We start from the raw sequence: 13,878 nt of genomic DNA, 5'->3' as shown, positions 1-13,878 counted from the left end.
ATGATGTTCTTCTTCTGCCTTGATCAGGTGCCACTGCTCGCCAGCCTTCTGGACCGGCTTGACCACCATTGAGCTTCATGCTGTACAACGCTGTGCAATCCTAACAGTCCAAATTTAGTGTTCTATGGTAAAATTATGAGTGTACAAAATTTGGACTGTTAGGGTTTGAAATTTCTGGTCAACATGGTGCCCTAAAATGCAAACAGGGATCCATTTCGGTCAAGAGTAGAAGCCACATCGCCCTCTACATTTCCTGTAGTGTACTGCAACATCATTGAGAACTAACCTTGTTGGCTAACTGGTTAAACGTTTTGGAGTCAAATTAAGCAAAAATTTCAGCAAGAAATCAAAACATCCAGAATTTTCGTCTTAACCCAAATGTATTGGATCAGCCAAGACATGTTTGGAGGTGTCTGAAATTTGCTTCCTTAGTTTTACACTGCTACAATGCTAATGCAGCTAATAGGTACTAGAAGCCATGAGTTAGCACTGTGCAGACAGGTTTCTGACACTGTATTACATACTGTTATCTACAAACACGGACAAATTACAACAACATTCAGGCTTCAGGATGGCTGTTACTAGTGTTTTTAACTTTGCAATGTACTTTTGTACAGGATGTCATGCACCTTCAGAAATCACATTTGTTGCTCCAATAGCAACATTAGCAGTGAAAAACTGAAGAAGCACACGACTTTTCAGACACCAAAATGGAAAAAAGTGCAAATTTGACTTTTGGCTAAACTATCACCAAGTTTCCTCAAGCAATTGAGTTTTTACAGTACAAGGGTGCAGCAGCGCTGCCCGACAAGACTGACTTTTATTTCTCAACACGCTCTGAGGGAGGAGAGGATGAAGGAGGGAGGAAGGAGAGACGACTGCTTGGCTCGGCCCACATTATACCCGCATTCTGCTCAGAGAAAGACATCAAAGCGAGCGAGAGCAGAAAAGCGAGGGAGACAGTGAACGACAGGAGAGGAGCGGCCTCTCAATATGATAAGCAGGCAGATCAATAATGCAGAGAGAGGGAAAGAGCGAGAATCTGGCCGAGCTTACTGTCAAAGTTCTTACACAACCAGCGGCGCAAATGATCTGACAATATAATTTATAAATCCAGTTAAAGATACACAGTAATATATGGAGCAAAACATGGCTGTAAATTTCTGACCTCAAAATGATTCGATTAGACAATTCAGGAAACAATTCAGTGCCTCATAAAATTGTAAACATTAATATGATTCAGCTGAATTTGGTAAATTTGGTCCAATTCAAAATCATGTTTAACAATATACTGAATATGCAAATGTGACTGGTAGTAAAATATAAACAAACATTTGTCTCCTGAGTGGTGCAAACATCTAAGTTTCGGGAAATTGCAGTTCCCAGCCGTGCCACAGCCATTTGAGGAGTCCAAGAGAACATAGCCTCTGGGTGGGTAGGATGGTCCTCCCTCTCCCCCAGGACTCAGCGCAGTGCTAGCCAACACAGGCATCTGTTAGCTGGAGTAAAAGAATTAGCAGTTATTGTTCTTCTCCAAGTGTGCTGAGCTGCCCAGTGACCCTGCAGTGCTGGAGGATGTGGTGGAGCTTAACGTGTCTCAGAACCTTCACCCTCTCAGCCTGGTAGCACTGTGTGATGGGGAGACCTAACCAGCAGGTGGAGTCAGCCACAGCTGAACTGTGTTTTATCAAAACAGCATTAAGCAAAAGTCTCGACGGTACTTAAGCACATTACTTAAAACCATTTATCTTGGTATAGAGTGTGCTGGAGCTTGTAAAAACACTGTTTATCATCAGAATTAGTACAAATAAACAAACACAGTAAAAGTAACAAGAATTTCTTGTATTCACAGTAGTAGCTGATCCTATGAGCTAGTTTGAAGAACAAACTTTGGTTCCAGATTTCTCCTGGACACCTCCAGCTATAACATGGTTATCATCAAGCACCTGATTTAACGTAATGAAGGACTGATTCAGCAGCTCCACTGATTCTTCTTCTTTTTATGTTTTCCAGTCGGAGCTACAGTGCCACCAAATTCAAGCTGCTGCTTCCGTATAAAAAGTGAAAAGCGCCCTCTAGAGTCAGAGTTTGGTTTGTCCTTTCTGGGCTACTGTAGAAACATAGCAGCGCAACGTCAGCCTCTGTTGAAGAGGAGCCGCTCACTAGGTAGATGAGAAGGGCTCATTCTAAGATGACAAAGACACAATGGTTCATAGCTACAGGTGATTATGCACTAATGAACACATGATTTTATTATTGGGGGGGCGGGGGTCTTTTGAATGGAGGTGTTCAAGCTTTTTAACACAACTACATAAACAATACAAGCTGTTTTTTTACCATTTTGAGTGTATTTTACATTTGAAAATATTCTGATAATTTAATTTTGGTCAAAAATAAGCACAGTGTAACGTAGGGTGAGCAGGAGATGAAGCAGGATGCAACTGCATGTTGGTCCTGGCAAAGACTGGAGCAATATGCAGGAAAAACAAGAACACGAGGAAAACAAACAAGAAATGAAACAGAATCATGAAGCAAAACTAAAACACCATAAAAACAAGGCTAAAACTGCTCTTTGAACAATCCAGAACGAACAAACACACATTCACATTCAGTACCACACAAAGACAAAACTGAAACACGGGTTTATATATACAAACACTCAAGACAAGAGACAGCTGAGAACAATGACAGGGCGGAGCTAAGAACAAGAAACAGGTGTGAGCTGAACACTGGCAGAACAGAGGAGGAGCTGACACAACAACAAAAGCACATGGACTAGAAAACACAAGCACATGGCAAACGGAAACAAAGGCACACAGCAGATGAAAACAAGGAAACAAAGAAAGACAAGGACAAGGTCATTACACACTGAATATTACTATAATCAATCACAGTTTAAACCAATCACAGGAAATGCATTAATATCTCACAGACACACCCAGTCTTGCCTACTGCTCACCTAGTATGACGAGGTTGGTGACGCTCTGTTCGCTTCCACTGGGGAAAGTGGTGAATTCACAGTTGTACCTTCCCTGATCGGTCATCTTAATGTCTGTGATCTGAATGGCTGCATTCTCCAGTCGGGGCGGGTCACTCATGAAACTCAGGCGGCCTTTCAACAGGGACTCGGAGTAATTGACTCCAAACTGTGGATTAAACACTGCTATGTTGTGTCGGGCTCCAGTAGCCGTTTCAAAACTCCAGGACACCTACAGCACAGAAAGAGAGAAAACTGAACCCAAACAGAGACAAAATATCAGTATAAACATTAAATCATCTATAAAACACACACTTTTCACTCCACTCAGGCATTTTAGGAAGGAAAGGAACCAAATCAATCAACCAACCAAATTTAATTAAACTAGTACACTGTAGTACATTGAGGGTGACCCTTATTTGCAATGTAGCTGAGCCTATTAACACTGATATTATTAACATGATATCAATATTATTAACACAAATAATAGAATGATAGATTTTCAGGTTAGAGATTCAGTTTAACTTGCCTTTTTTATCTGCATGTTGCTATAAATATTTTTGCAAACCCCAAAAAATGATAATTATGATAACTCAGAAGAAAAATGTTGGACTTTTATGGCATGAGTCAACAAATGACCAGTAAGTGATTTCAAAGCAGGCAGATACTTTCTTTCTTATTATTGACTATAACTAAAGGAAACAATCTTTTTTGGGTTTAATTAGCTTTTTAAAATATAATTGATGGTTTTCTATAATTGATAAGTACAAAATTTTTTTGTATTAACATTTTTTTATTTTCTTTCGAAGAGGTACTTTTACTGCAGTCACTGTTTCAATTAAGGGGCCAAATCCTACAAATTTTTACTACTTAATTTTTCCCTTGAGATCCTCTCATAACCCTCATGTACAAAAACAGCCATCATTCATTTTTACATGGCCACTGTTAAACCTCTTCATCCCTCAGAGTTAAACAGGCTGTTTTGTTTGCTGTGCCTTTAAGGCTGATATATGTAAATGAGCTCTGTTCTGATTGGCTGCCCTGTGTTGAAAAAGCAGTCTAGACTGAAACACTCCTTATAACTTCAGTGTGAGTGGGCGGGGCTAAACTGCTGTAGGCTGAATTGGTGGATGAGTGGAAATGTATTTTCATGACACCAAAGAAGGAGTGAATTCAGAACAGACTGTTTCAGAAACTAAAACTGAAACTAAATAAGAACTAAACTAAAATGATCACTTTTCAGAAAATAAAACTAAACCAAAACTATTAATGCAGCTTTAAAACTGAAATTAAACTCAAATCAGAAAACAAAGTGAAAAACTAAACACAAATAAAAAAAATGATAAAAACTTAAAACCATGATAACCCTGATCTACAGTCACCTGGTCATTGACCAGCGATCAATAGGTGCATTAATCACACACAGAGACCAGCTGCATTGTGTCTGTGTTTGTTTGAGCTACTGGACTGATTATGGTGAGGTGACCTCTGACCTGTGTGAGCTGAGTTTGGCCTGGATCAGTAAAATGACACTGCAGGGTTACGACTTGACCCGGATACGAAACCACCTCCGGCTGAACCTTCACACGCTGAGCCAAAGACCCTGCAGAGAGAGGAAGACGAGGGGCCTGAGGACAGGATACTGCACTGAGCACAGGTGACCTCTGACCTTAGCCAGGTTAGGAGAGTCAAGCTAGGTTAAAACAGCCAACAGTAAAAGTGACAACAGCAAAATTCAGGTTTTTTCAAAGTCAAATACAAATTTGAAAAAGCTAATTAAATTGTGCATTTCCAATGCGAGTGTCCATCATCAAAGACAAAACTCAAATACAAAATGTAAAATATGTATTAGCATTTACTCTCTGGGTGAACTGGAAGAAGATTACACTGTATTTTCATGGTCTTGATGCTCTGATGTTTAAAACAGAATCATAATCGCCTATTTGCAATCGCATTTCCTCATCGTTGCTCTCCAGTTCTGCTAAAGTGAAAATGTGCTTGCAGCCCTGCTTGAATTTGCATTTTCACTGTCAAACATGGTGGGCGGGGCGTTGGGAGGGGCTTTTTAGTGCAGTGCATGTTTTAAAAGGGAATGAAAAGTAAACTTTGGTGGTGCTGGAAGATCAGCAATAGCTGCTAATAACATTTTAACACAGCATATTTCAACAACAATATAAAACTATACTCACAATTCACTATTATGTGAAATTCAAAATAATGAAATAGCTGCTTGCATCGCAAAACGGAGAAACAGCATTTACTGAACAGCTTTTTGCTACAAAAAATAATAAAAATAAATTCCTATATATTGTCTTTCCTTTATTTTTCTTTGTTATAAAGGCAGAAAGAAAAAAAAGAAAAAAAATGAATAATTCCACATGAATAACACATTCTGTGTATGCGAAGTGAAAGAGGGAGGCGAAATCATATAAAAACAAGTATTTTCTACAGAAAACTTCCACTTTACAGATAAAACTCCTCTCTAGAGGAGGACAGGGCGGGGGTGGCAGTCTGACGGTCCACTACACAGATTAGCTGTGGACACAGGTTCTGCACACCTGAATGAAGGCATTAAAAACATATTCCAGTTCCATTGTTTTCTACAATGAGGGAAATGACCTAAGGGGGCAGGAGCTTCTTCCTTTTGAAACGAGTCAGCACTTTCTAATCTTTCTAATTCTACATTTCATTTTCAAAACACTTTCAGCCTCAGTTTGTCTGAAAACACAACAGTCAAAATGAAAAACACACTCGTAATTGTTAGATTCATAAGCTGTTCATTCGTCCAAAGCTGACGGATTTACAGAGGTGAAATCCGTGCAGCAGTGTTTGAACTGAACTGCCGCTACTGAAAGCTCTGTATGCTCTACACATGTACAAACATACAGGGCTGCACAATGTACTGTATTTAAACAGGTTTTCTGCTATTGGTCTTTGCAATATGCAAATGAGATTTCCAAACCAATCACGATGTTTAAATCACTGTGTGCCGTAAGCATCCTGACCAATCGCAGTTTCACATGAGTTTCCAAATAACGTAACACAGAGATGATCAAAAGTCACTTCATGCACAGTGGAGTCTCGAGGTGGTTAACACATCTGAGTGAAGTCTCAAATCAGAGAGTCGGTTAATTGTAAGTCAGAGGCAAGTTATGAGTTAGTTAAATGAGCATCTGAGTCGAAAGCCAGCTGAGCACGTCAGAATTGTGAGTCAGTTGAGCGAGTGTGAGACTCGAGTCAGTTTAGTGGGTACACTAGTCTTGAGTCAGTTAAGCAAGCATCCTAGTATTGAGTCAGTTAAGTGCACGACCTAGTCTTGAGTCAGTTAAGCATGCATAGTAGTTTTGCTTCAGTTAAACACACATTCAATTTGAGTCAGTTAAGTGTGCGTTCTAGTCTTGAGTCAGTTAAGCAAGCATTCTAGTCTTGAGTCAGTTAAGCACACATCCTGGTCTTGAGTCAGTTAAGTTTATGTGATCATCTTAAGTCAGTTAAGCACGCTTCCAAGTCTTGAGTCAGTTAGGCATGTGTCCTACTCTTGAGTCAGCTAAGAATGCATCCTAGTCTTGAGTCAGTTAACTACGTGTCCAAGTCAAGTCAGTTAAGTGAACGACCTAGTCTTGAGTCAGTTAAGCAAGCATCCTAGTATTGAGTCAGTTAAGCACACATCCTGGTCTTGAGTCAGTTAAGCACACATCCTGGTCTTGAGTCAGTTAAGCATGCATAGTAGTTTTGCTTCAGTTAAACACACATTCAATTTGAGTCAGTTAAATGTGCGTTCTAGTCTTGAGTCAGTTAACAGCACTTCCAAGTCAAGTCAGTAAATCATGCATCCTAGTCTTGAGCAGAGGTGTAAGTAACAAACTACATTTCCTCTCGTTCCTGTAATTGAGTACAGTTTTCCCTGTAATGGTACTTTCTGGAGTAGAATTAAATCATAGTACTTTTCCTCGAGTTAATTTCTGATTAAATATTTTTTCTTTGCTACTTTAATTTTCATAACGTTACAGAGCAAAAATAAATGATGAGCATATCAGCTCAGAAACCAATAAGAACGAAGAGCGGTTAAATTTAAAAGACTCACCAATCAAAAAACAGCAGCTTCGGCGGGAACAACACTACAGAGAGGTCCAGTTTAGTGTAGACGGACAGAGGAGAACTGAACCAGCACACACGAGGAACAGACCACGTCCAAATGGTCATCTGTGTTCATTGAACATGAACTAAAGAAAACAGAGATCCGCTCTTCTTTTATAATGATTCTGTTTATTAAACTTAAAATCTGCAGCGCAGTAGGAAGAATGAGGCCACAGGCGCTGGCTGTGTGAATCCTGAGCTGATGTTGAGTGGAATATGAGTATTACAGGCTGGTAGGCCAGGTAGAGGTGCTCAGCGATGTGTGGGGACAGAGTGCTGTACTGTGCTGTGTTGATGATGATTCTCACCTGGTCTTCCAGTTTTAACTGTGTTTTAACCTCATATATCTGGATGGATCTGTTGTGATAAAGGTGTAATTATATAGACAGAATACAGTTGTGTTAAAATTTCACTCTCTCTCTCCATCTCTGTTCTTTTGTCTGTCTCTTCCTCCCTCTCTCTTCCTCTCTGTCTCTCTCTCCCTTTCTCTGTCTGTCTCTCTCTGTCTCTTCCTCCCCCTCTTTCTCTCTCTCTCTCTCTTTCTCTGTGTTTGTCTAACTGTGAGGCTGTGTAGCTGCTGTATCTGTTTAACTGTGAAATGCAGTAATGATGTCTGATTCTGTCTGAACTGATCAGCATGATTTCCAGTGAAATATATTACAGTAAAATCAAAGCTGGGTAATTTGCTGATGTTGCTGCTGATTTTAATGGTGTAAATGTTCTGAACTGATATCAGTGTAAATATACAGTGTGAAGGCTGTGAATGTGTTTACTGTCTGTAGAGGTTCACACCTGTTAACGTAAGCTAGAGTGCAGGGCATGGTCATCTACTACCCCAGACAGTGATGACGATGTGGTCACAGAGCCCGTTCATTCTGGCTGTCACTGATAACTTCAGCTTAAAGCTTCTCCGTTGGAGCGTCGCCTTTTGGCCGGCCTAGGTGGCGTCCCACGTGCCAAGTATCAAGAGCCTTTTATTGAAGCCACTGCTGTTTTGCCCTGACCTGACTGTTTGGGTCAAGTTTTCTAATTGATTTTTCTTTTCTTTATTTATTTAGTTTTCTTTAATTACTATCTTGATATTTGAAGTTTTATTAATTTCAAATTTATTTTGTTGGTTTATATTATTAGCTTGTTTACTTTTTTTTTCTTGCAACCACTAAGTCAATTTCTAAGTGGTTTGTTTTCATTTTTTTTTCTGCTGGTTTGATGATTGTTCCTTTCTTTTGATTATGGTTTACTCAGGTATATTGGCTGGGGTGTAAGTGATCTAAGTGCAGGTTTTGGGCAGTATATAATCTGCCTGGTATTAATGATTTTGTTTTCTTTCTTTAGAGCCTCCCGGTGCATGTGGTGTCTCTCCTGTTGACTGGTCACCCTCTTGGAGTTTTCCTCTCTCCTTCACCCCTTTTGCACCTAGCTTGCAGTGTTGAAGTCACTATTGTTGAGGTTCAGTAACCTGTGTGTGCGTGTGTGGTGTAGAGTTTTGGTGTACAGGTGTGTGGAACCAGGTGCTAGAGAGCTCAGAGTGGTTTGTTCTTTTGGTTAATAATATAGGGCGGTTATGTGTTTATAAACCTGCACAGCCTTTTTTCATTTTGTTTCAGTAGTACCTGGAGGACGAGGCCCCGGCTTGAGTGTTTTGATATTCTTTTATATCTATATATAGATTTTAAAATTATGTATTAATAAAGTTGTAACAATGTTAATGTTGAGTGGCATGTATTATCTTTTTAAACATCTGGTAAACATTCTGAACTGAACTCAATATCACGTCTCTCTAACTTCTAAACGTACCTGTGTGCTTGTGGGTTTCACTCCATTAAATTTCCTGTGGTGAAATTCCTTAGGTGGTGTAGTCGAATCCTTAAATTAATTTAATACCTGAGCAAGGGCCACACTTGCCTATGTACTATGTATGTTTTTACAGTAGTGCTGTAGACACAGGATTTAGAAAAGATCCTGCTGGCTTCCAAAGAAGTAACTTACAAAATGCCACTTGAGGTTTCAGAGCAGATTTGCTATCAGAATTGATGCAGACATCTTTAAAAAATGATAGATTTGGAAGCGAGTGTTGGAGTGCTGGCAGTAGACAGTGGGAAGAGGGCTTAACAAAGCAGTGGGCAGTGGAGACACACAGAGCTGGGCCAGCAGAACACATGGACTGAGCTACTAATGTAAGTGAAGCTGGCAGAACTTAGCAATAGGTCCACATTGGAGCTGAACCCAAACGCTGTGCTACATATAGCTCTGTAGTCTCATCCTCCACTCCTGTTACCACAGCTCTTCATGACAATGCTAATGCTAAAGCTGCCGTACATTAAAGTAGTACGGTAGATAAATAGATAGATTGCAGTGCTGCAGTAGCAACACATATAATTGCCCATAAACTATGCAGAAAATAAAAAATAGAAATAAATCTAGACATAAGTTAAAATACACTGAGAACACCCTGATTGAGCTGCACTTAGTGACTGAGAGCCGTGATGATGTTCAACTGTATCAGCTGCATCACCATCACCATCACTCCATCACCTTCTAACCCCATCTGAACTTCTCACCTGTTATGGAGAAACAGGTATCAGCTTGGAGGAGGCTGTCACTTTCCCTGTCAGCCCTCAGGTTCAGTGGAAAATCAGCCCAGTTTCTCCCGCTCACTCACCTGCTGCCCCAGGGACCCAACACCTTCACACTCACCAATCAAGGAGTTACTCAAAGCTGCCTCGCTGAAGCTCAGACAAATCGACAAACTATTAAACAGAGTTAAACACAGCTTTCCCAACACCTGCACCACCTCAAAGAAAGAGACAAGCTCCTCAACTAACAGTAAGGTTCGCTCTCCACCTCATCACCAGCAGCAGCTCCACCCACCCTCCTTCACTGAAAGGGAAGACGTCCCCCCATCTTCAAGTACTCTGGCAAACAGAGACTTTGAGTCTGTGCTGATACAGTGATGATGTCAGCAGTACATGTTTTCAAAACAAGCTCGGACCCTGTGTTCAAGAAATCTCTTCCATTCCAGTACTCATGTCAGATAATGTGAATGTATACAATCTCACGTAAAATGTGAAAAGAGACTCAGCTTCTGGAGCATAACACACAGACAATGCTGCATGATCTGGGCATTAGGGGCGCTGTCCTGGAGTCGTTTAAGTCATATCTGACTGACAGAAAACAGTTTGTCACCCTCGGTGGTCATACTTCTCACACATCTGTGGTTACTCAGGGGGTCCCTCAAGGCTCAGTCCTTGGACCTCTCTTGTTTATTGTGTACGTGTTTCCTCTTGGCCACACAATACGTAGTTTCAAGCTGAACTTTCACCGTTATGCAGATGACACACAGATTTGCATTAGCACTCAATCTATTAAAAATCCACCCCTCACCAAGCTTGAAAACTGCATAACAGAAAATAAAACATGGATAAAGCACAAATTTCTCATGTTAAATAGGGACAAAACAGAACTTATTCTTATAGGATCCAAATCAACTCTCTCTAAAACTTCTCCTTTCTCTCTTTCCATCGACAGTGTAACTCTGTCCCCTTCGCCTCTGGTACGAAATCTGGGTGTTCTCTTTGACTCAACTCTGTCATTCAGTGCACACACGTCACTCTCTCAGTCTGCTGCAGAAACCCTTATTCATGCATTCATTTCTATTTGCCTGGACTGTTGTAACTCTCTACTTGCTGGTATTAACTCCTCCCATTTATGCAAACTCCAGATGGTGCAGAACTCTGCTGCTCGCCTTCTCACCCGCACCCGTGCACATCAGCATTTACACCCATCCTGCAACGTCTCCACTGGCTTCCTGTAAAATACCGCACACAACTCAAAATTCCTCTCCTCACAGACAGAGCTCTGCATAACCTCAGTCCTTCTTACCTGTCTGATCTACTTATCCCTACTAACCAACTCGCACTCTCAGGTCTTCCTCTGCTGGTTTACTCACTGTCCCACCTTCCAACCTACATGGGTACGGTGATCGTGCTTTCTCTAGGCTGGCTCCCCGACTCTGGAACTCTCTCCCCTCACATATTCAACAGGCCAACTCTGTCTCCACTTTTAAATCTAAACTTAAAACTTATCTCTTTCCTATTGCTTATAACTGTTCTCAGTCCTAAACCAGCCCTTTGCCAAGTCCTGCTATGTTTTGCTTGTGATGTTATGACTGTGCTTCGTGTTCTCATGTTTGTCTTTACTGTTCTGTATTTCGAAAACCTGTAAGCGTCTTTGAGTTCTTGAAAAGCGCTATATAAGTATAATGTATTATTATTATTAAGATCTCTCACAAACAAGTCTTATTTGAGTAATGATTTCATTACAGCTCATGGGCTTGATTTTATGCTTTTGACAGAAACATGGTTGAATGAATGCAGCGTGAAACCATATTAATCGATTCAGCTTCACCCAACTTTAATTTTATATGTGTCTCAAATGCCGACAAGAAAGGTGGAGATGTAGCTGCTCTATTTGATGACTCTTTCCAATCCAAGCAATGACCACTGGGTGATTTCACATCCTTTGAGTATCTTTGTGTGGTTCTAAAAAGGGGCACCAAGAACATTATTCATAATTGTCTACAGGCCTCTGAAGTACAATGCTAATATTATTGACAAATTTATATATATTATTTTTAATTTCCACTGATTTTGATCATTTTATTATTGCTGGTGATTTCAACACACATATTGGCAATTCCACTTAAAGTTATGCCAAGGAACTATAGACTATATGTGCTATACTGGACTCTTTCGGACTCTCAGTATGTGACCGGGAGCACAAACTGCCATGGTCACACTCTCGATGTGGTCATCTCAAAGGCTCTTAACATATCAGCCACTGTTAAGGATGTCGCTTTGTCAGATTATCACTCTGTTTTCTTTGAAATGTAGACCTCACTAAACATCAAGAGCAGATACATCATCTTTAAGGTTCATAAATGACAGCACAGCTACACTTTTCATGAGCAGAATGCTCTGCACCATGTAAGCAATCAGACTCTTGATGGTTTGCTGGAGAGCTTCACCTCAAATTGTCAGTGTTGTGGATGGGAAGCACCAGTAAAAGTTAAAACATGCCAATAGAAACCTTTAATAGAAAGCTCCAAAAGAGAGAATGTAGGAAGGCTGAACACAGACGGTGTAAAACCAAGCTTCAAACCTTCAAAGACAGGATGCGTGATTACAGCACAATAATGAGCAAAGCTAGACAATCGTTCTTCTCCAGCATTATCAACAATAATATTAACAACAGCAGAATCCTCTTCATCATGATCGACAGACTAACAAAGTCACCTGTGGATATGACCCCTGAACCAAGGAGCTGGTGGTGGACTTCCGCAAGTCCAAACATTCTCCTCCGGTGCCTGTGAACATCCAGGGAATGGACATTGAGATTGTGAAGTCCTATAAGTACCTGGGTGTTCACCTCAACAACAAGCTGGACTGGACTGACAACACAGCTGCCCTCTACAGGAAAGGCCAGAGCAGGCTACATCTCCTGAGGAGACTCAGGTCCTTTGGCGTGCAGGGGGCACTTCTCAGGACCTTCTTCGACGCTGTGGTGGCATCAGCCATTTTTTATGGAGTGGTGTGCTGGGGCAGCAGCATCTCCATTGCTGACAGGAAGAGACTGAATAAGATCATCAGGAAGTCCAGCTCTGTCCTGGGATGTCCTCTTGACCCAGTGGAGGTGGTGGGGGACAGGAGAATGAGGACTAAGCTAACAAACATGCTGAAGAACCTGTCCCACCCCATGCACCGCTCTCTGACAGCACTGAGCAGCTCCTTCAGTGCCCGGCTGCGGCACCCGCGGTGCGTGAAGGAGAGATACCGCAGGTCCTTCCTCCCAGCCGCTGTCAGACTCTATAACAGTCACGGCACTCAGTAGACAGTAGTTTACAATTACTTTCCATGTGCGAGAACTCTCAACATCACTGCCACAGCACTTTACTGTGTGCAACATCTCAACCCACCATGCGTAGTATATTCACTGCGGATCACTGTCAACATGTTTACCACCATTATGTGCAATTATGTCAAGTGCAATATTTCTCCATTTATTACTGTTTATTTATTTGCTATTTTATTCACTGTGCAATACTCACTACAATACATACATTTCTACATTTCTAAATTTAAATTTAATACTTTGTATATTTTTCTTGTAATTTTTGTACATATACATATATATCTTTATATTTTTATTGTTTATTCTATTTTATTTTATATATTGTTTGTATATTTCCTGCTGCTCTGTCTTCTGTGCTGCTGTAACACCGCAAATGTCCCCGTTGTGGGATTAATAAAGGATTATCTTATCTTATCTTATCTTATCTGAACCTTTAACGAAGAGATATAATGAGTTTGCGTACTTTTAACACTAAAATCCATATCAGACAAGCCATTAATACATCAAGCTTTATAAAGGAGCATATTCTACCATTCTTATATTTTATTTTTCCCTCTGAGGTCCCTTCATATAGTTTGTGTGGGTTTATGTAACAAAAAAAAACATGTTTGATCTGTTAACAAAAGTGGAAATTTGGAGACAGAAATATTCTGCAGTGAAGGTAAAACAGTGTCTATTTAAAGACTCAGAAACAAGAATATAAAAGTAAAAAAGGTAAAAAGTATAAAGTAACACAGTGTCTGTTCTGTCACTAAAGTACAGTTTCTGATTTGTTCCACCCTGTTAACCCTGTAACCAAGAGCTACTCAGAGACGTGTGAAGATGGTGGAGACCTCATAACCACAAAAGAGCTG

General features: G+C 40.5%; 1 protein-coding gene across 1 annotated transcript; it reads right to left on the bottom strand.

The window, feature by feature from the left end:
* Nucleotides 1–827: 827 nt before the first annotated feature.
* LOC118809221 (nectin-2-like) lies at nt 828–12,690 on the bottom strand. Its single transcript, XM_036572343.1, has 4 exons — nt 12,609–12,690; nt 4,471–4,580; nt 2,960–3,209; nt 828–910 (listed from the first exon to the last, which is right to left on the bottom strand). Exons 1-4 carry the CDS (start codon nt 12,688–12,690, stop codon nt 828–830), a joined length of 525 nt encoding a protein of 174 aa, XP_036428236.1.
* Nucleotides 12,691–13,878: the final 1,188 nt, after the last annotated feature.

The sequence above is a fragment of the Colossoma macropomum genome, unplaced genomic scaffold (assembly GCF_904425465.1).
Source record: "Colossoma macropomum unplaced genomic scaffold, Colossoma_macropomum, whole genome shotgun sequence".
Classification (NCBI taxonomy): Eukaryota; Metazoa; Chordata; class Actinopteri; order Characiformes; family Serrasalmidae; genus Colossoma; species Colossoma macropomum.
Note: the sequence above shows the minus strand (reverse complement) of the source record. Positions and strands in the feature narration are given on the sequence as shown.